The following is a 22014-nucleotide window of genomic DNA, read 5'->3' as shown; positions in this document are numbered from 1 at the left end:
ATCAAATCTCGCAGAAGATAAAATATAAAGTTCAATATTCTCGACTAAAGTTTAAGTAAGATTTTCTTAGTTCTGTAAATACTGGCAGATAAGGCGCTTAGATAAATGTCGCCTCTTCTAATAAGCTTTTAATTTAGCACTTAATTTCTCATAGCTCAATTATCACTAAGTAAAATTTACGTTTAAGTTCTAAAAATTTGATTTTTCTGTTACCAACCCTTGAGAAAAATTACTCTTTAAGATTTTGAAACTTCTATTAAAAAAATGAAAGTAATACAAAAAAATCCACTTAGGTACAAAAGTGAACATAGAAAACTTATGTAGTAAAATCTGTCCGCAAATGATATCAGGCTTGCATTCTTAAAAAATGTGGACATTTTAAAATTAATATCATTAATTTTAAGTTTTAGAGGCTTGTTTTTTCTTATGTTAAATTTTGCAACAAAGAATCTTTTTTGTTTACTTTGTATTACTTTCATTATTTTTTTTATAAAAGTTTGAAAATCTTAATAAATATTTTTTTTAAACCATTTGCAAGAAAATTGTAATACGAATAGTCAAATTTCTCGACTAGAATTCAGAACCACGCTAGGGCCAATAGGGAATTTTTGGTCCAATTTGACATGTAGATTGCAATTTATTAATTAAACAAACAATTTATTAAATAAAATAAATATAATATTTTTACGTAGTTGCATTTACGAACCGTTTATAAGAATTAAATGTTCAATTAAATTTCGCCAAAATTATTTTAATTTTATTCACTATTTCGTAATAAATTTATTTTTTGCCAAGGAAGAATTCTCCAGCAAACTTATTTTAATTTTTTATATATTCAATGCAAAAAAACTTACATTTAAGCGGTAGAATATATATATATATATATATTCTTTGATAATGAAGAAAGGAATTATGAAAATATATAATTTTTTTGTTAATCTGTGTAAATTTTTAAAAATTGAAAGAAACGTTTTCTTTTTTGAAACAATATTACGGTCATAAAAATAAAATTCCTATTACGGGTTCTTATTGGCATTTATGATAACATGATGTTTGACAATATTTACTGAAAATATTAATAGCCTTTAACTCGAGAAAAAAAGTGTTATTAAACCGTATTTACAAAAGTGGTTTTTAATGATTTCTACACGATTAAATTGATTACATTCCCGATATATGGATAAGTTTAGAGTCCAATTACCCTTGAGTGGTAAAACTACATTGAAATATTTTTTTCAGACTGTTCAGAATTAAAAATCCGTAGGCTGTGTCGAGATTCGAACCCTGAAATGCTAGCGTGGCAAGGACGAGTAGTCCAGCCGAGTGGTTTGGGTCATCGCAGGTCCACCTTTTTAAAAAAATATATTTTATTATCTATATTTACAGGGTTGTACGGTACGAGATGCCAAAGTAATTTGGCTATAGTAGACTGAAAAGTGTAGTAGAATTCTGTAAAAACGGGTTTTCTAGCTCACAAGATTCAAAAGATACGATTTTTATCGTAACCTTAGCATTTTTAATTGAAATTGATATTTTTTAAAAATATAGGTTGGATTGCTAAAGAAGAGTCATCGATTTTTCTGCCTTCAGCTGGGTCAAACCGTGCGTAAGCAGAAGCAGTTATTGGAAGTACTTTGAAAAATTTCAAAAATTCACTACACTGAGACGAAAATCCCTAGAGATTGGCAAATTTCCCAAAAACGGCTTCATTTGATAAGTTTTCGCTTGGTAAGCCTGGTAGGATCGGTACGGTCCTTTTTCTATGAGTGTGGTGGTTCAAATTCACGGTGATAGGAAAGTATGAAAAGTACATGAAAAACTGAATACTGAAGATTATAATAAAAATCAAAATTTAATTTTGTGAACAAAATAAAAAAATATGAAGAAGTTTAGACCGAGTCTACTAAAGCAAGTTTTCGAAGCCCTCTCTATTATTCCTCAATAATTTTCAAGTACGTTTTTACATATTTCCAGATGCACATTATACATTAATTACATTTGTTATATCGTAGTAAGACTAACTCTAAACCTTTTTTTTCCTGACAGAAACAAAAACCCGCTTTCTTTTCCCTTTAGCTGTTTTTGTTTGTTGAGGTCAATATGCGAGCATATATCATTTCAAAATGACTGATATGTGTGGCCTTTATGTTTTATGTGTACAGTACCTACTTTCAACCATGGTAAGGCTTAAAAATTGAAAAAGAACAACTACAAAAAAATGTGATCTTACTACCATTTGTGTTTCTAACACCTACATGATTTTTCGTCGCAAATTTTGTAGTACTCTGGCGAGGTTAAGGAAAAATATTTCTGTTTTCGTGTATTGCCTGCTATTTATGTTTAAGATTATTAAAAGAGATTAAATTATAAACCGATATACCTATACATGTCAAAACTAAGTGAATATTTAGGACGAAGACACGCAAAGGTATAATTTAAGGTTTTTTAAAATGGTCATTATTGCTCTTTATCACATCATTATACGATTACTAGAAATCCGAACAAACGTATGCTATTGTAATTGTCTGATTTGAAGACCATTGTGCAACGAACTTGCTCAACGCTTGCCAAATTTGGTGAAATGAGATACTACTTTTTTTAATTTGTCAACGATTGGATAACCTTTGATCTAATAAGCATTATTCAATATGTTATTTTTTAAATATAATTTTGATGAAAATTGATATACTTGAACATTAGTCAGTTTTTTTTAAATTTCCACTACGTACATATTTTAATATTCTACTCCTTTGTTCCTCATCCATGTTGATTTTTTTAAATCTCTTTTGTTTTATTTGGCTACCTGTAGAAATTTTAAACGATATTATCGTAATTTTGCTAAGAAATAGAGTTCGCGACTATTTGACTTTCTATTCTTTTTCTATTTTTATACACAACCTTTCATAATTTTTATATTTTAAACTATTTTCAGTACAGTTCACCGCATTTTATTGTATACATTTTAAATTCTTTTGTGAATGTACGTGTGCGTTTTTGTGCTTGCATTTGACTTACATAAGAATAGTGTTTATGCAAAAAATTTATCAAGGACTTCATATCCCTCCTAAACGTATATATACACTATACGCTTTTGAAAACTTTAAACAGGATTTATTTATTATTAGTAACAAATAAATATAAGCGTAATAAACTTTTTTAAATTTTTATTTGACTATGGTTGTGCTAGCTTAGGTTAATTAGCTGCTTTACTCTTATGTAATAGAAATTAACAATTCTGTTGTACCATGCCTCCCCCTTTTAAGGTACTACCATCTGCTGATATAGCCTTTATAGGTCAATTGAAAGTTTGTTTAAAGTAACTTTGAAAAAAGATACAGAATTAAGTTACAGGTAAATTTTTTGTCCCAAAACCGATTATGTACTAATTTAAATGGATGAAAATGCACAATAGCATGATTTGCCGAGCCGTAGGGACAAAACTGGGCGTTACTTGATTATTTTTAAATTCTAAAGTGTGATTAATTGGAAAATAATTTAAAGAAATAAGCGTATATGTAAGAAAAGTAAAGTCCTGTCAAACAGGAGGGCTTAACGTCCACCATCCCGTTGAGTTTCGCGAAGGTGGAAAACCGTCCTATGTAGTAATTGTAAAGTTATGTTTGTTTCATGGCCAATTCCAGCATTCAAACCCAAAACCACTAGCATGAAAAATATTTGTCGGTGGATACAACCCCTCGGCCACCGCAATCCACGACAGCATGTATTGCTGATTTATTTAATTCTTTAGAAAATTACCTAAACTCATTTTCAATCCTAAATCTGTTAAATTATCATCATCACCATAGCCATGATACCCAAGTTAAAAATATTCTTCTATCTAAATATATAAAATTTATTGTGACTTTTATAGTTTTTCTATTTTATTTTTTATTTTATTTATTTATTACATTTGTTTTAGCCTTTAACTTCATACACGGAAGTTGGCTTCTTGCAGAAATACACATATAATCATAGGAATTTACAAAATATAGTTTTACAAGAAATTAGTTAAACACGAGGAAACAATAACAACCATTGGGTTTTAACAACCATTTTGATAACAATAATTAGTAGTAACAAGTTGACATAAATTTAATGCATTGAATTAAAGTAATGAATAATCGCACTGACTAATGGTAATGGAAATACTTATAAAATTACTATATTAATATTCTTTGAAGGTTTAATTGGTAAGTAATCATAACCAAATGAACAGATTAGTGTGTGACCATTGTTCTCTTGGGCTTTAGCCCAGATTCCGAGAGGCTGGAAGTGCCAATAGGAGGCCTGGTAGTGGATCGCAAAGCAATACGACACTAATGGAGAACAGAAATAAGGTCATTGCAGCAAGACGGAACCATTTCCATTGTGCCCATCAGATCCTAAATGAAGTGCAAGATGTTTTGGCATGACCTTTGACAACACAAACGATTCGTAATCGTATGAGACGACCTGTAGCAACAGCCCGCCACCAGCAACTCAGCAGAATATGGTTAGCTAGCGCCTAGAAGAGAACACAAATTGGAATTCTGTTATGTTTACTGATGAGTCGCGTTTCTGTCTGTATAGTGATAGCAAGCGCCGATGGGTTTACCAAGAACAGGGGATGAGTACAATGACCCAGTTCGTGCTCCCTTGTGCAGTTTGGAATAGAGGTGTAATTCTCTGGGCTGGGACTCACACTGGAGGACTATCTGGACTCCATATTGTTGAAGGCAACCACACCGAAGTCCGTCGGGTCCATGAAATTATCGAGGAATTCATCCCTCAACCTCGGATCTCATTGGCAGGGATTTTCCATTTCTGGATGACAATGCCAGACCTCATAGAGGCAGCGGTGTTCACCAATTAGAAAACCAGGGAATTTCCCATCTGCCCCTTCCCCCATTGTCTGCAGACTTCAATCCCATCGAGCACATGTGGGATGCGTTGCAGAGAAAGATTTTCGATCACCATCCACAGCCAGTTGCCCTGCAACCACTCAGTGCAGCGTTGCAACATCTGTGGAGTCAAATTTCTTATGGAATTAGGGACAACCTTATTAGCAGTATACCTAACTGGTTCACAGAGGTTTTAGCTAGCAAAGCAAATTATAGGACACCCTGTTTCTAATCTGACAAAACAACTCGGAGTACTTCGCGAGAGGTGTAATAAGTACTTTAAGAATTTTAGTTTTAGTTTTAGTTTGCATTGTCTCGGACAGTATGAGTTCCATAAAGCAGATCGAGCAATTTCTTCTAAATGTGTGATTACCTACTAGGGGAAATCATTAATACCATATACCACGAGTCTCTGCAGAAAATAGTAGTGTTTTACTGAAGTCGGGGATATTGTGGCATCCGTTATACTGTAGTAGTGGACCAATTGGCCAAAGAAGCGACAAAGCACGGAGAATATCACATCAAGCTGCCTAAGACGAGCGAAAAACGCCTAGTCACCAAATAGTTGATGCAAGAATGGAGCACGTATACCAGCGAACTGCGAGTTTGCTATAAAAATCCATGTTACAGGAAATAGTATCGAAACCTTGGTTCAACCACTCCGGTGCATACATGCATAGAATTGGCCGTACTCAAAACTGCCAGACGTGCGATGAGCCGAAAAACATAAAGAATATAATTTTGACGTACATAGAATACGAAAAGGCAAGACAGAAATTTTTCGAAGGGGGTATACGCTGAAAAATTTTGAGAAACCATTTTGCTGAGAATGCTTGCTTTTAACTCGAAATGTGACGTGGATAAATTGATATATGCATTTTTGAAAGAGTATGATAATGATGTGTGATTCTGTGCTATAGACTTTAGTAACGTTGTACATATGTGTCATGATCATTTTTTACTTATGTGTACAAATATTTATTTCATTGTTCTTTGTTTTTTTGTTAAATGATTTTTATTTACATAAATATAGCTGTTCAATTATTTACAAAGTACAGTACAGGCATGGATTACAATCCGTCTGCCAGAGGTCGTTATTAAGAGAAAAAAATAAAAATAATAATAAGGAAGAAATAGTAATAAAGAGAATAGGAATAAAGCGAGGTTTTAACATTATTTGCTATATGCTAGCACACACAAAACAAAATATGTTAAAAATAATAGTAAAAATACTTATAATAAAAAACAAACCAAGGGGAAAAGTCTTAATCGTAAAGTGACAAAAAAGCGGATAAAATAAAATCATATAATATGTAAAGGAAATTGGAACGAATTTGTTCTGTGTTGCTTGTTTTAATTAATTAATTAATTTATTATCTGATATGTATTAAATATTTGTTATATAATGGGAATATGTGTGTACTTTTGCTATATTTAAAGCAAAGCAATATAATAATATTAATAATAATAAAAGACTTTAGTTGTACTCTTTTCTGTTTAGGATTTTGGCCATGAGCCCAAACCTCTGAACAATTTAATAGACGAAATAAGGGAATAAACTGCCCAAAAATGAATAGGAATATTGCCAATTTTGTATTATTTATTTTTTATAGCATTTTTATTTTATTTTTATTATAAATTGCAATAAAATTTTTAGGAAAATTTAATTAATCTATTTTGAAAAATAATAAAACGAAAGGTTTTAATTCCATAATTTTGTTTATTGGACAAAATAGTATTTTTGAAAAATTAATACGTTTATTAAGTCCTGTTAGCTAAAACACTACTATTTTCTGCAGAGACTCGTCGTATATGGTATTAGTGATTTACGCTAGTAGGTAATCACACATTTAGAAGAAATTGCTCGATCTGCATTATGGAGCTCATACTGTTCGAGATAATGCAAACTTAAACTAAAACTAAAATTCTTAAAGTACTTACTTATAACACCTCTTGCGAAGTACTCCGAGTTGTTTTGTCAGATTAAACACAGGGTGTCTTGTAATTTGCTCTGTTAGCTAAAACCTCTATGTACCAGTTAGGCATACAGTTTATAAGGTTGTCACTAATTTCATAAGGAATTTCACTCCAAAGATGCTGCAGCGCTGCACTCAGTTGTTGTATGTCAACTGGTTGTGGATGGTGATCGAAAAGCCTTCTCTCCAACGCACGCCTCATGTGCTCTTGGGATTGAAGACTGGAAACAATGGGGAATGAGGCAAATGGGAAATTCCCAGTTTTTCTAAACACTGATGAACAACTCTGCCTCTATGAAGCTGGAATTGTGATCAAGAAATGGAAAATCCCTGCCAATGAGATCCCGAGTTTGAGGGATGTATTCCTCAATAATTTCTTGGACCCGACGGACTTCGGTGAGTTCAACAATATGGAGTCCAGATCGTCCTCCAGGGTAAATTCCAGCCCAGGCCGTTACACTGCCTTCTCCACACTGCACTGAAGGTAACAAGAACTTGGACATTTTACACCCCTTTTTTTCTCGGTAGATACTTCGGCGCCTGCTATCACTATACAGACAGAAACGTGACTCATCAGTAAACACAACAACTTTCCAATTGGTGTTCTCTTCTAGGCGCTCGCTGCATATTCTGCTGGTGGCGGGCTGTTGCTGCAAGTTGTTCAAACGGGCGTACAATGCGAGGCTAACTTCCTACTTTTAATTATTTTACTCATCTACAAATTTCTACAAATAAGATCAACAAAGAGCTAAGGCAAAAGCAATGTACTCATATAAAAAAAAGTTTTGCAAATCATAATATATCTGCTGACATTGAAGCATTTATAAAGTCGTGAGGAGTGGTCAAGAATGAGGTAGTTTAGATAACACCTTTTCATTTTATGCCAACGTTTAGACCTTTATTCGTGTCATCTTCAGGGCATAAAGTGTGTTGCTATTCTTGTGGTGTCATATTGGTTTTGCGTGAATGTGTTGTGTGTTCACAGCAACAGGTCACTCAAAGCATCATTATATATTAATAAGTAGTTTCAGAACCTCTGTTGAACATTATCTATTAAAAAATAACATAAAAACAAAGATTGGCCAGTAATAAAAAAGTCTTTTTGTACGTTAATAGAAAAAAATATCAAATTTAATCCTGACACAAAACGCATTACATGCTGTACCCTGCAACATGACGCATATTAAATATTGTTCTAAAGATCTTAACTTGTGATATAAAATAACTCTGTTATGAGAAAATAAATAAATTTTTAAAATGTAATATTAAACTATGGATCGCAAACCAACTATCTCCGTTTTAAATATTACATTACTTTAATACACAATTATAAACTGATCCAAAATGGATATGGGACATTACTAATTTTGTATTTACTTTTCATAGCATTTTTATTATAAATTGCATTAAATTTGTTAGAAATTATTATGTTTTTTACTGGATGAAAATTTGAATTGACACTTCGGATGATATCACTATGACGATGATGAAAAGACTAGAAAAGGTGTTTGTTTGCAAAATGTATAATCTTCATAATTACTATTTTAAAGTAAATTCGTTAATAAAAATGAGGATTAACATTTGTTTGTATTTTCTGTTTTGTTTTAACCAAATAACAAAAATCTATCGGTTAATTTAATTAAAATTAATAGAATAAAAAAAATTACAAATATTCCTATTCATTTTTAAGCAGTTTAGATGAGAGTCTTTTTATGTTTCCAACAATCGGATATGAAAGATTCCAGTATGTTCAACACTCTGAGCATCGAAGCACAGCCTTTCGCAACAAAATAAAAAGCAGCCTGAAAATTCTGCACATGTGTTACACACACACACACACACACACACATATATATTGATTAATAATAATGACTAATAATAATGATTAATTTCGTAATGGTATATATACATACATGCGCGGATTTGAGCTTATATAAATCCAAAAATCCACGCAACGATTTAGTATAAAAATAAATTTGTAAATATTGATAATTACAGTTTAAAAAAAGGAACCATGTTTTTGGAAATAAGAAACAGTTCGGGAATGAAAAAAATTTTAGGTTATTACTTGTGATAAATGTAAGAAAAAAATTACAAAACAGCAATATAATTCCTCCTTTTGTTAACGTTTAAAATATTTTTTAAATAAACCAGTTAATTACAAAAAATATAATTTTTTCTCAAATTGAAATTGTATTCGGTTATTACTTTATTTAGACAAAAAAATGTATAATAATCAAAATCCCAAAATCAAAATTTTAAATCACACATAAATAAACATGTATGCAGTTGTAAATTAATTGTGAATAAACACGAAATAAATTGTGCCAATAATTTATTTTTAGAATAAATCATGTAGGGTTTCATCCTTAATAATGATTAATTTCGTAATGGTAAGTACGATAAATATTTGCAAACGGTATAGAAATATTTTTTTCGTTATATAAATATTTATTTATTGTTCACCGATAAATGAGAAAACGTAGTATAAACCAATTTAGCAATCGATCAAGTTTTGAGTCGAATTCTTTAGAAATAACTTGGAATTATGTAAAACAAACACGGAGGGGGAGAGGGTTGTCCGAACTTGATTTGTATATAAAGCCCAAACCGGCCTTACCAAGTCAGTTCGATTCAAAATGTACAAGGTGAGTTAAATCTAACTTTTTTTTTTCGAATAAGATTCGGAATGAACAGGTGGCAATTAAAATTGCTGAATAGACAAGAACCACTGCGTAATCTGGTCCTTTAATTAAGTTGATTGATTTTAAAGCAAAGTTTACTTGATGTTTGCTTATTTAATTTTTTCTAGAATAATAGTTTGATTGCTTAGTTTAATTACCTATTTTATAAATTAATTTTTAGTTTGAATTTAATAAAGAATTTTATATAATTATAAATATCTTTAAAACATTTTAGTAAGTTTATCACAAAACACGCTGAAATATTGAAATAAATGTAAAAAATAATTTGTTTTAGATTTTCTTAGTGGCTTTTGTTGCGGTTTCTGTCCATGCCCAGAAGTATGGACATGAAGAAAGTCACCACGAAGTAGATTATTATGCTGAGCCTCATTATTATTTCGAATACGACGTTAAAGATACCCACACAGGAGATGTTAAGAGCCACAAAGAACAACGTAAAGGAGACCACACTCAGGGAGTGTACTTCTTGGTCGAGCCCGACGGCACTAAAAGGGTCGTCGAGTACTTCGTTGAAGGAAAGAAGGGAGGATTCGTCCCAAAGGTACACAGAGAACACTTGAAGCACCTCGACAAGAAAGGACACGGACACGGTGTCTCTCTCCAGAACTACAACTTCGAACAAGGAAAGGTGCAAGAAGTTGCCTACGAGTCGCACGGACACTCCGAAGGCGGATATGGTCAATCAGCCGGAGGTAGCTTTGGAGGTCACTCCGGTGGATCTGGTTCTCAATCTGGTGGTGGTCATGGCGGATACTTCGGAGGCAGCTCTGGCGGTTCTTCTGAAGGATACAAGTTTGGATCTCTCGGAGGTAGCTTTGGAGGCCACTCCGGTGGATTCGGCGGTCTCTCTGGTGGATCTTCTGACGGATACAAGTTCGAGTCATATCACGGCGCTCAAGAAGTTGGATTAGGCGCTTATGGTAATGGTGGTTCATCTGGCGGATCTTCCGAAGGATACAAAGTCGAATCTTCTTATCACGGTGGATCCCAGCAGGGCGGTAGCTCAGGCGGATACGGAGGTCATTCCGGTGGATATGGAGGTTCATCTGGTGGAGCCTCTGGATCTTCATACGGTGGATCCCAGGGCGGTAGCTCAGGCGGATACGGAGGTCATTCCGGTGGATATGGAGGTTCATCTGGTGGAGCCTCTGGATCTTCATACGGTGGATCCCAGGGCGGTAGCTCAGGCGGATACGGAGGTCATTCCGGTGGATATGGAGGTTCATCTGGTGGAGCCTCTGGATCTTCATACGGTGGATCCCAGGGCGGTAGCTCAGGCGGATACGGAGGTCATTCCGGTGGATATGGAGGTTCATCTGGTGGAGCCTCTGGATCTTCATACGGTGGATCCCAGGGCGGTAGCTCAGGCGGATACGGAGGTCATTCCGGTGGATATGGAGGTTCATCTGGTGGAGCCTCTGGATCTTCATACGGTGGATCCCAGGGCGGTAGCTCAGGCGGATACGGAGGTCATTCCGGTGGATATGGAGGTTCATCTGGTGGAGCCTCTGGATCTTCATACGGTGGATCCCAGGGCGGTAGCTCAGGCGGATACGGAGGTCATTCCGGTGGATATGGAGGTTCATCTGGTGGAGCCTCTGGATCTTCATACGGTGGATCCCAGGGCGGTAGCTCAGGCGGATACGGAGGTCATTCCGGTGGATATGGAGGTTCATCTGGTGGAGCCTCTGGATCTTCATACGGTGGATCCCAGGGCGGTAGCTCAGGCGGATACGGAGGTCATTCCGGTGGATATGGAGGTTCATCTGGTGGAGCCTCTGGATCTTCATACGGTGGATCCCAGGGCGGTAGCTCAGGCGGATACGGAGGTCATTCCGGTGGATATGGAGGTTCATCTGGTGGAGCCTCTGGATCTTCATACGGTGGATCCCAGGGCGGTAGCTCAGGCGGATACGGAGGTCATTCCGGTGGATATGGAGGTTCATCTGGTGGAGCCTCTGGATCTTCATACGGTGGATCCCAGGGCGGTAGCTCAGGCGGATACGGAGGTCATTCCGGTGGATATGGAGGTTCATCTGGTGGAGCCTCTGGATCTTCATACGGTGGATCCCAGGGCGGTAGCTCAGGCGGATACGGAGGTCATTCCGGTGGATATGGAGGTTCATCTGGTGGAGCCTCTGGATCTTCATACGGTGGATCCCAGGGCGGTAGCTCAGGCGGATACGGAGGTCATTCCGGTGGATATGGAGGTTCATCTGGTGGAGCCTCTGGATCTTCATACGGTGGATCCCAGGGCGGTAGCTCAGNTTACCTTCTGTTCATTAGGCTAAAATTTTTATTATATATATTTTATCGTTTTTTAAAACAAATTTGATGAGAATTTTCATACGGTTTATAAATAATGTTTGTTACAGCTTTGCCTCCTTGCTGTTGTCATCGCTGCCGTTGGTGCCCAACACTACGGGCACGAAGAAGGCCACCACCACCACGTCGACTACTACACGGAACCTCATTATTATTTCGAGTACGACGTTAAGGACCCTCACACCGGTGACTTCAAGAGCCACAAGGAACAGAGGAAAGGCGACCACACCGAAGGAGTCTACAGCCTCGTCGAACCCGACGGTTCCAAGAGGGTAGTCGAGTACGTCGTCGAAGGCAAGAAGGGAGGATTTGTACCCAAGGTACACAGAGGACCCGGTAAACTTGTTGACAAGCACGGTCATGAGGGACACGTCCACGCCAACTACAACTTCCACCAAGGGCACGTTCAAGAAGTCCAGTACCACTACAGTGGACACGGCGGACACCATGGAGGTTTCGGAGGTCAACAGGGTGGATTCGGAGGTGGACATGGAGGATACTAATTCGGCTACCAAATAATCATAGATTCATCAACAAACCCTGCCAATTCCATCATGTTGATTTTTTTTTTACTTTTTGAATAAATTGTTTTGTACATTTTTTAAAAAGTGTGGTACTTATGTCACCTTGTGTCTAAAAATTATATCTAAGTATCAAAAGTCTAAAACGTTGAAAACAATGTTATTGAACACGAAGAAGAATACCAAAATGGACTAGAACATTTTTCATATCGTAAAAAATATTTTAACGTCATTAAAAATACAAACACAGGCAATTTTTTTGTTATAGTCAAAAAGGTTTTTAATAACCTTTCACATGTTTAGTGGTCTAATTGTCCATATTAATTATTTCAATTTATTATTATTTTTATGTAAAGTCTTGGTTGAGATGAAAAAGGTACGAGCGGGATTCGAACCCACGACCTTTGTCTCAATAGCTTAAGTATGGCCTATTCCTCGGCCCGAAAAACGCGTCTGAGAAAGCTCGATAGGCTCTACTACCAGGGTCTCAGAGCGATCTCGGGAGCGTTCAGGACCAGCCCCTTGGCCAGTCTGTGCTGTGAGCTGGGGGTATTGCCTCCCGAATTACGGAGAGAGCAGCTCACCCTCAGTTACGCGGCCGGGTATCTGGCCAAGCCGTGGCATCCCCTANGTGTTCGGGGTCGATGGCGGAATATTTATAAAAGTACTCCATCGACCCCAATCTAGTTTAGTTCGAGTATAGGTCGGTGGAGGAATATCAACTACTCCACCGACCAAACGGAATGTGTGTATTGTATGGATGTATTTATGTGTATGAATGTATTTATCTGTATGAATGTAGTGTTTGTAAATAGAAGTGTAAATAGAATATTGACTTGACTTAGTTTGGGGCTGAAATGACCCAGATGTCGGAAGCCCCAGTAAAAAAAAAAAAAAAAAAAATAGCTTAAGTAGTTAGAGCAGCGGCCGGGTATTGAGCCGAAGGGGTTCGAATACCGTTCGTGGCATTAGCTTTTTCAACTCAACCAAGACCTTACATAAGAGGAATAAATAATTGAAATAAATTTGTTTTAACGAGATATAAAATCAAAGAGATATAAATAAAAAACATATAACATATAAAAACATAAATATACATTAAAACGAAAAATAAAATACATGTGTACTATACATCATGGTAATAAACCGTCTGCCGCGGTCGCGCAGATTATATTTAAAAAAAGAAAAGAGAAAATGTTAAGTGTACTAGAAGGGGATGCGATAATTAGTTCACTTTGGGTGTCATTTATAAAGGACTGGATATTAGAAGAAGCGGCAAGCAGATTACATTTATCGATATCAGCAAGTTTATCATCCCAAGCTTACCGACGTATCAAAAGTAAAACGGATTCTTTAGGAGTACCGATGTTAGAGTGAATAATCACATTAACGAGGAGGTGATCTGAAAAATGTTCAGTGAGGGCTCTAAAATCATGTACGAGATGTAAACATAAAGCCTGTCTATATTTACTAAATCATGTGTAGACAGAAGTCGAAAAATTTATGGCTACTTTCTATTAGGTTTCGTGGTCCGCTTGACCAAATAAATTCTTTTCAATTAATTAAGGTTTTGGCTGAGATAAAATGGCTTATGGCTACTGTTCAACCTTAGCCTTTGGAATTTTTAAACAGAGTACAATTAGGATTATCAAGTAGCAAATCATCAGGGAGAGGTTGTCAGTATACAATAGAAATACGTCTTGAATGTGCCTCATCCAAAGTGAACATAACATTTGACAAATGAAATAGTTTCTAACCAAACATAAAAATATTATATTTATGTCCTAGCTATTGATTTACACACGAAATATAAAAAAATCTATATTTACAAAAAATTCTTTTGTTATTAAAATTTTATTTTGAAATTTGAATATACGTAATTTTTGAGGTTTTCATTTGTTAAATATTCATATACTTTTGAATAACTTTACGTGTCTAATGAATAAATGAATGATTAATTCTTGTAATGTCAAAAAAGGCATAATTACTAAATTATCTGGTTAAGAGACTCCTGTTTGACATTGGTTGAGAATGTCTGATGTTTTCCTGCCTTGACAATCTTTTTAATTCTTGTCTAAAATTTGATTTATGGATGCTTTTGTAGCCTAATAAACTGTGTGTGAAATTTAATTTTTATACGTATTTAAATTCGTTTTGCCCTGATGATTACTTCAACTTATCATTCTTTTAATCATTATTTATTCTTGAATTTTACAATAATTTGTTGATTTTATTTTATGTCTGCTTTGATGATAAAAAAAATTATAACTTACACATTAGGAATAAGGCATTTCTAGAGACTATGTCAGCGGAATAAAAGCGCTATTACACATTGGCAAAGATGTATAGAATGTGTTTTAAAATATTTCGAATAAATTGTATTTTATAAAAATTACAAATAGTTTTGACTGCTTTTTCTGCATTTTTTTGCACCAGCCCAAGAGAAATACAACCAGCCCAACACTAGTAAATTTTTTTTGGACTGCTGGGTTCAAATGGAAATAACCCGTAGCCAAACAGGTATATTAACAGATAATCTTCAAAGTCGGCTCAAAAAATATTTGACAAGAAATTCCAATCACGAAATGTAATTAAGTAATGACTAATATTATTGGTACAATTATCTGGTAATTTAATAAATATACTTCTTTGACATAAATTACTTCATTATGCAATTTTTAACATGTTATTTTGTTTACGTCAGCTTTGAACGCGTGCGCTTATAATAATCAACCGTGAAATTTTCGTTATGTTACAATTCTTAAAACTACATTTTTTTTGTCTTCGTGAGTAGTCTAATCATCATTCAATGAATAAATAAATTATTAAGGCGAAGAAGAAGGAATTAATGGATTTTTAACTTGTCTATGCACATTAAATGAGAGTGTACTCTCTTTCGCTCTCTCTCTCTCTCTCTCTCTCTCTCTCTCTCTCTATATATATATATATATATATATATNATATATTACCTGTCGTTCTCTATCTTTCATTCTCTTTCTCAGCCTCTCCCGCTCTGTCTATATATCTCTCTATCTCTGTTTAATGTTTAGTTAGTTAACTAGAATAAACTTAATTTGAAAAGCATTTCTAATAATTTCATTAGTATTTTATTTCATTTTTAAATCTAATCTTATTATTTATATTTAATTTTTTTTATAAATTGTGTTTTTATAAAATAATGTAATTATTTATCTTTGGCTGTACTCAGCCAAAGTCAATTTATTCTTGTGAAGTTATCCAATATTAACAATATGCTTTGTTTTAAATTACTCTCAATTTAATTATTTACTTTATTCTTGACTTTTACAATAATTTCTCAATTTTATTTTAAGTATGATTCGACTATGTTATGTAGAAGAAAGGTCCTAGAGACCAAACGTTTGCGTGGATTTTTATGAATAAATCGTTAATCAATCAATCTGTTTCACCACCTCTCTCATTCTTTCTCCCTCTATTTTTTCCTCTTTATATTTCATTCTCACCATCTCACTCTCTATATTTCTACATGTCTATTTAATATTTAGTTAGTTAATTACAAATTAAATACTTTTACATTAACTTGTAAAACATTACTAATCATTTTATTTCATTTTTAAATCTTAAAATTATGTTACTATTTTAAAAGATTCCTTGCCAAGTTCTTAAGAAATATCTACACCTAATTTTGTTTATATAACTTGTGTATGATAAAACAATAATAATAATAATAATTATAATATAATATTTATCTTTAGCTGTAGTTAGCCAAAGTCTATTTAATCTTGCGATGTTTCTCAATATTAACGGTATACTCTATAGAAACATATAAGTTACATGTTTAACTAACTCTCAATTTAATATTTACTTTATAAACTACGTAGAAAACAAACACTTTGAGTGAGTAGAAATACTTTGATTGAATATAATAGATATATTTTTGCATTTTATAAATTCACTTTTTTCCACATCCTACATGTATTTGTTAAATTTAAACAACGCTTGTAAATCCCAGGCCCTGAAGATGATCTCAATAAAGATCGAAACGTTGGCACGACAAAGAAAATGTTTTTCTGAAACCTACATCACACCACACCGATTTCTGAATAATCATTTACTTTATTCTTGACTTTTACAACTTTAAGTACAACATTTTAAGTAAAAGAGGGGCCCTAGTGACAAAACTTTTGGGTGAATTTTTTATAAGTAAATCGTTAATCAATCAATCTATCGTCTCTCTCTCCCCTTTCTTTTTGTAGATTTTTCTCTTCCTCTCTCTCTCACTCTCTCTCTCTCTCTCTCTCTCTCTCTCTCTCTCTCTCTCTCTCTCTAGTGCTCTCTCTCTCACTCTTCAAGTTATCTATCTGTCTATCTATCTATCTGCCTATCTATCTATCTGTCGCTCTTTCTATCTATTTTTTACCTATCTGTCTGTCTATCTATCTATCTGCCTATCTACCTATATATCTGTCTCTTTATGTATCTATTTTTTACCTATCTGTCTGTCTATATATCTATCTATCTGCCTATATATCTATCTATCTATCTGTCTCTCTCTTTATCTATTTTTTTACCTATCTATCTATCATTTTCTCTATCTATCTGTCTATCTATCTATTTATCTGTCTCCCTATCGATCAATCTTTTTACCTATCTGTCTATCTATCTATCAATATGTCTTTCTATATATCTATATAGGTATCTACCTATCTATCCATCTATTTACCTATTTAACTATCTATCTCTACGTAATCTATCGATCTGTTTGTCTCTCTCTATGTTCTGTCTGTCTGTTAGTCTAAATCTCTTCGAGATTTGAGATTGTAGGATTTGGGTTGGAACGTTCGGGTGCCGTATAGTTCAATTCCGAACGTATAGGAACAAGAAGATAGTGTAATTTTTTGTAGTTTAGTAGAGTCAGGTTGAACAATTTCTCGAGTTTGTTCGATATTTGTTATCTGTGGTTTCAGCCTGTACAAGTCGAGTGGAAAGTTGGATCGTATTTTGGATAGGAATATTGTTAAAGTGAAGCAATAGGAAAAGTTTTCTGTTTAGAGGAAGTCTATTTGTTTTGATTTGTGTTAATTTAGCTTGATTCTCCAATGCTGGAGCCAGAGCCAAGAACTACTAACTGACTGTGTAGAATATGTACTAGGTAGTAAGACTTAGATCTTTATCACAGACAGTATTCCTTTATAGCCAGGGAATTGTAAGGTTATTGTTTCAGGTTGGGTGGGTAGGTCAGCTTATAAATAGTGTATAGTAGGGGAGCAAATGTGCACCCCTGTGAGCCTCCTGCTCCGAAACGTATATAGTGATAAGAGAGATAGATTTAACAATGACATAATTGGTAATGCGTAATATGGCTTTAACTCGTATAAATTACAAATACATTATTAATTAGAGATATTATACATTTATCACTGTTCTCATAAATGGTCATATCTTATGAAAACAATAAATTAAAAGACTATTTCCAAATAATTTATTAATTCTACAATGATTAATAATTAATCTATAGTGTCCTAAGAACTCCTGGAGCGTGTAAACAAATAAGTCATAATTTCACCTCGTTACCATACAGGTGGCCATGTATTACAAACAAGTTATTAAGAGATTGTTTCCACATAACAAGGAACGCGACTGGTTTTGACTATAGAGTGCAAACCAAATGGATAAGCGGTTTATGCTCAAAACCCAGATTAGGAGATTATTACGTGAATTAGTTTTTTATAGGACACAAGAGCATGATATTGAAAAATAATTCATTCACAACAGTTGATCGGCGTTTTCTATTTTTAAAAATAATTACACAGTAAGATTTTATCATATATACTATGAAGTCCGAGAATGTTCCTAAAGTTGGAATGTTTGTGTTTAAAAACCTTGGCGATGAACACATGAAGATAATTAAGATGAAGATGAAATATCTAAACAAATATACCACCCAACAACATAACAATTTGTTTTTTACAAACAATAATTTGTCTTGTATAAGTTCAGACGTCCTTGTGCACTATAAAAGTGTCTTAAGAAAAATTCATAATTTCAGGTTTTGTATGTGCAGATACATTTTGCTCGACGTTACCAATTTTAACATTATTGTTTTTTTTTCTAATTTCAAAATGTAATCTTAATTAAAAATAATTTTTGCAACCTGTAATGCAAAGAAAAAATAAATCGACCACTTGTATTTATTTGTTTATTTTCTGTAATAACTAAATATAAAGGGGGACATCGGTGGCCGCAACGGTTTAGGCGTTGACACGACGCTCATCACTGTAAGATAAAGGTCCCGGGTTCGAATCCAGCGGCCCTGCATTTGAACCCGACATACTTACAAATGGGCTTTTTTTCCGGCACCTTGAGGGTTTATATGACCTCTGCAGTTGCGATCCCTCGTAAAAAAATATATATCACAGTTAGTATAGTGCTTGAAAAATAAATACAGCATTAATAACTTACTGTTTCCCTTCAAGGGGTGTTACTAATCCTTTTACATTCTTTAGATTGACTATACAGAAAATAAGTTCTATTTCATTCTTTCCAGAGCCTATGTCCTCAGTGAGTGTAAATGGAACCCCATTGCCTATCAATGACCTTGTGCACGTTTCCTTGGACTTTCCATGGACAAATCACTGATTTACATCTCGTGCAAGCTTAAAAAGACAGCAAACAAACCGACGTTATAAATCATTAAAAACAATACTTTATTCGCGATCAAAATCTTTATGTAATACCATATTTGCAGTTGTAAATAACAAATAAATGTTATTACAAAAATCCAGAGCCAACTTGTCGAGTGAGGTGTTTGTTTTTGAAATTGTTTTACTTGATGAAACAATAAATTTGGGTGAAAATAATTAATTAGTAATAATCATAGTTTAAAGTCGAGAAGATCTCGCCCGAGCAGATACTTGGCCAAAGACAGATGTAGTATTTAATTAATTAAGTCCTCGGTTTGGCGCCCTCTGCCATACATGATGGTCTATAGGGTTTAGGCCACCGAAAGACTCGATTGACGAAAACGTAGTGGTCGACAGAGATGTACGGCAGCTAGAAATGATAATTTTATTGCTCTTACTACACGACCGTCATTTGACGGCTTCTATGATACGTAGTCAACTCCAAACGGTCCGCAAAAGTAAGGCTGAGCTGTAAACATTACCAGAAGGCTTCGTAGGACTTCGTTCGATAGTTATGTATCATCTTGGTCTGCTTATCCGCGGTGGTTTTTGTTGGTGCAGACGCGTTTCGGTAAGTCGCCATCTTCAATGTTTAGGTAATTTCTGTAGAGTGAAGTTTTCGTTACGAGGTCATGAATGGTGTACATGGTTCTGTAGGCATTAGTGTTGTTTGTTGGTGTTTTTGATGGATTAACTCGAGGTCTTTTTGGATACGTTACAGGCTTCGATCAATAATCATTACGAAACGAAATCAATTTAAAAACTCCGTTCACATATAGATATTTATTTTAGCAAATTGATGTAAGAAAGCCACATTTTCGGATTTGTCCATTTGCCAACCCTTTTACATCGGTGGGGGAAAAGAACCAGCGTGACTGTCTGATATATAAAGCCCGTTGGCCCCCTTCACATTCAGTTCAACATTACAAGCGAAAATGTACAAGGTGAATGGTCTTTTAGGATCATAGGAAACTTTTATGTTTACACAAATATTAATTTCCTATTTGCTTTTCTTTTAACTTCAATTTATTGTTGGCAATTTTTAAAAATGGTCATTATTATTAATTGTTTATATTAATCCATATATATTTTAGTTGGCACTTCTTAACCAAAGTGCTTATTTAAATTGATTTATAATTTTTATGTAGAGTTTTGATTTTTCATCTCAGCCACATTTTGCATGAAAATTATAAATCAATTTAATTGATTATTATTACAGTACTTTGTTTTTCAAGTTACAATTATTTTAATGTGTGAAACATTTTGACTGAGAATTTATACAGCTAATACAATAATTTAAATAAACTATGGATAATTTTTTTTACATTTGATATAGTTTTTTATAAGCAAAAAATGAACATATCATATTATTTTGTATTGTAAATTTGATTAGAAGGTAAATATGGGTTTATAAATATTGCTTGTTACAGCTTTGCCTCCTTGCTGTTGTCATCGCCGTCGTTGGTGCCCAACACTACGGGCACGAAGAAGGCCACCACCACCTACTACACTGAACCTCATTATTATTTCGAGTACGACGTTAAGGACCCTCACACAGGAGATGTTAAGAGCCACAAAGAACAACGTAAAGGAGACCACACTCAGGGAGTGTACTTCTTGGTCGAGCCCGACGGCACTAAAAGGGTCGTCGAGTACTTCGTTGAAGGAAAGAAGGGAGGATTCGTCCCCAAGGTACACAGAGAACACTTGAAGCACCTCGACAAGAAAGGACACGGACACGGTGTCTCTCTCCAGAACTACAACTTCGAACAAGGAAAGGTGCAAGAAGTTGCCTACGAGTCGCACGGACACTCCGAAGGCGGATATGGTCAATCAGCCGGAGGTAGCTTTGGAGGTCACTCCGGTGGATCTGGTTCTCAATCTGGTGGTGGTCATGGCGGATACTTCGGAGGCAGCTCTGGCGGTTCTTCTGAAGGATACAAGTTTGGATCTCTCGGAGGTAGCTTTGGAGGCCACTCCGGTGGATTCGGCGGTCTCTCTGGTGGATCTTCTGACGGATACAAGTTCGAGTCATATCACGGCGCTCAAGAAGTTGGATTAGGCGCTTATGGTAATGGTGGTTCATCTGGCGGATCTTCCGAAGGATACAAAGTCGAATCTTCTTATCACGGTGGATCCCAGCAGGGCGGTAGCTCAGGCGGATACGGAGGTCATTCCGGTGGATATGGAGGTTCATCTGGTGGAGCCTCTGGATCTTCATACGGTGGATCCCAGGGCGGTAGCTCAGGCGGATACGGAGGTCATTCCGGCGGATATGGAGGTTCATCTGGTGGAGCCTCTGAAGGATACAAGTACCAATCTTCATACGGTGGATCCCAGGGCGGTAGCTCAGGCGGATACGGAGGTCATTCCGGCGGATATGGAGGTTCATCCGGTGGAGGATACAAGTATCAATCCCAGGGTGGTAACTCAGGTGGTCAAGGAGGTAATGCCGGAGGCTATGGTTATGGCGCTCATTCTGGTGGTTCTTCTGGTGGATACGGCATGTCCCACGGAGAAGGAGAAGCCACATCCAGAGTTACATTCTCAACTCACGGCGCCAAGGTCTACACTTCTACTAGACACGTCGTTCCTCAGAAACACGGCCATCACGGTTACTAGAAAAACGATAATCTCAAACCTAGTTGTCTGTATTATCATGTAAATAAACTTTTTATACTTTTTTAATAATTCACGACTTTTATTCCCACAGTTCCTTATGCAAAAAATCGACTTATGTGTCTATGGATAACCTTGTATGATGTCGGTGTTGCTGACCAGCAAATTTTTATTTTGGTTTAATATTATATGGGTAGTACCAAGGCTGTTGTCAGCTGTAAGACACTTATCACCTGACAAATTTTCGGCCTATATTTGACCTTCTTCAAGATATAATGTTCTCTCGAATACTCACTTGGTGTTGTTTTTCTGGGATCCTAGGTTCG

At 35.2% G+C, this 22014-nt stretch overlaps 1 protein-coding gene across 1 annotated transcript; it reads left to right on the top strand.

Annotated features, from left to right (window-relative positions):
• Positions 1–9495: 9495 nt before the first annotated feature.
• Positions 9496–21760, top strand: LOC106666616 (glycine-rich cell wall structural protein 1.8-like). The gene is made up of 3 exons (XM_024230309.1): positions 9496–9504; positions 9836–11815; positions 21215–21760. Exons 1-3 carry the CDS (start codon positions 9496–9498, stop codon positions 21689–21691), a joined length of 2466 nt encoding a protein of 821 aa, XP_024086077.1. The 3' UTR covers positions 21692–21760.
• The last annotated feature ends 254 nt before the right edge of the window (positions 21761–22014 follow it).

The sequence above is a fragment of the Cimex lectularius genome, unplaced genomic scaffold (genome assembly GCF_000648675.2).
Source record: "Cimex lectularius strain Harlan isolate CLEC.00 unplaced genomic scaffold, Clec_2.1 scaffold277, whole genome shotgun sequence".
Classification (NCBI taxonomy): Eukaryota; Metazoa; Arthropoda; class Insecta; order Hemiptera; family Cimicidae; genus Cimex; species Cimex lectularius.
The sequence above is the reverse complement of the archived record's forward strand: the minus strand, read 5'-3'. Positions and strand labels throughout refer to the sequence as shown.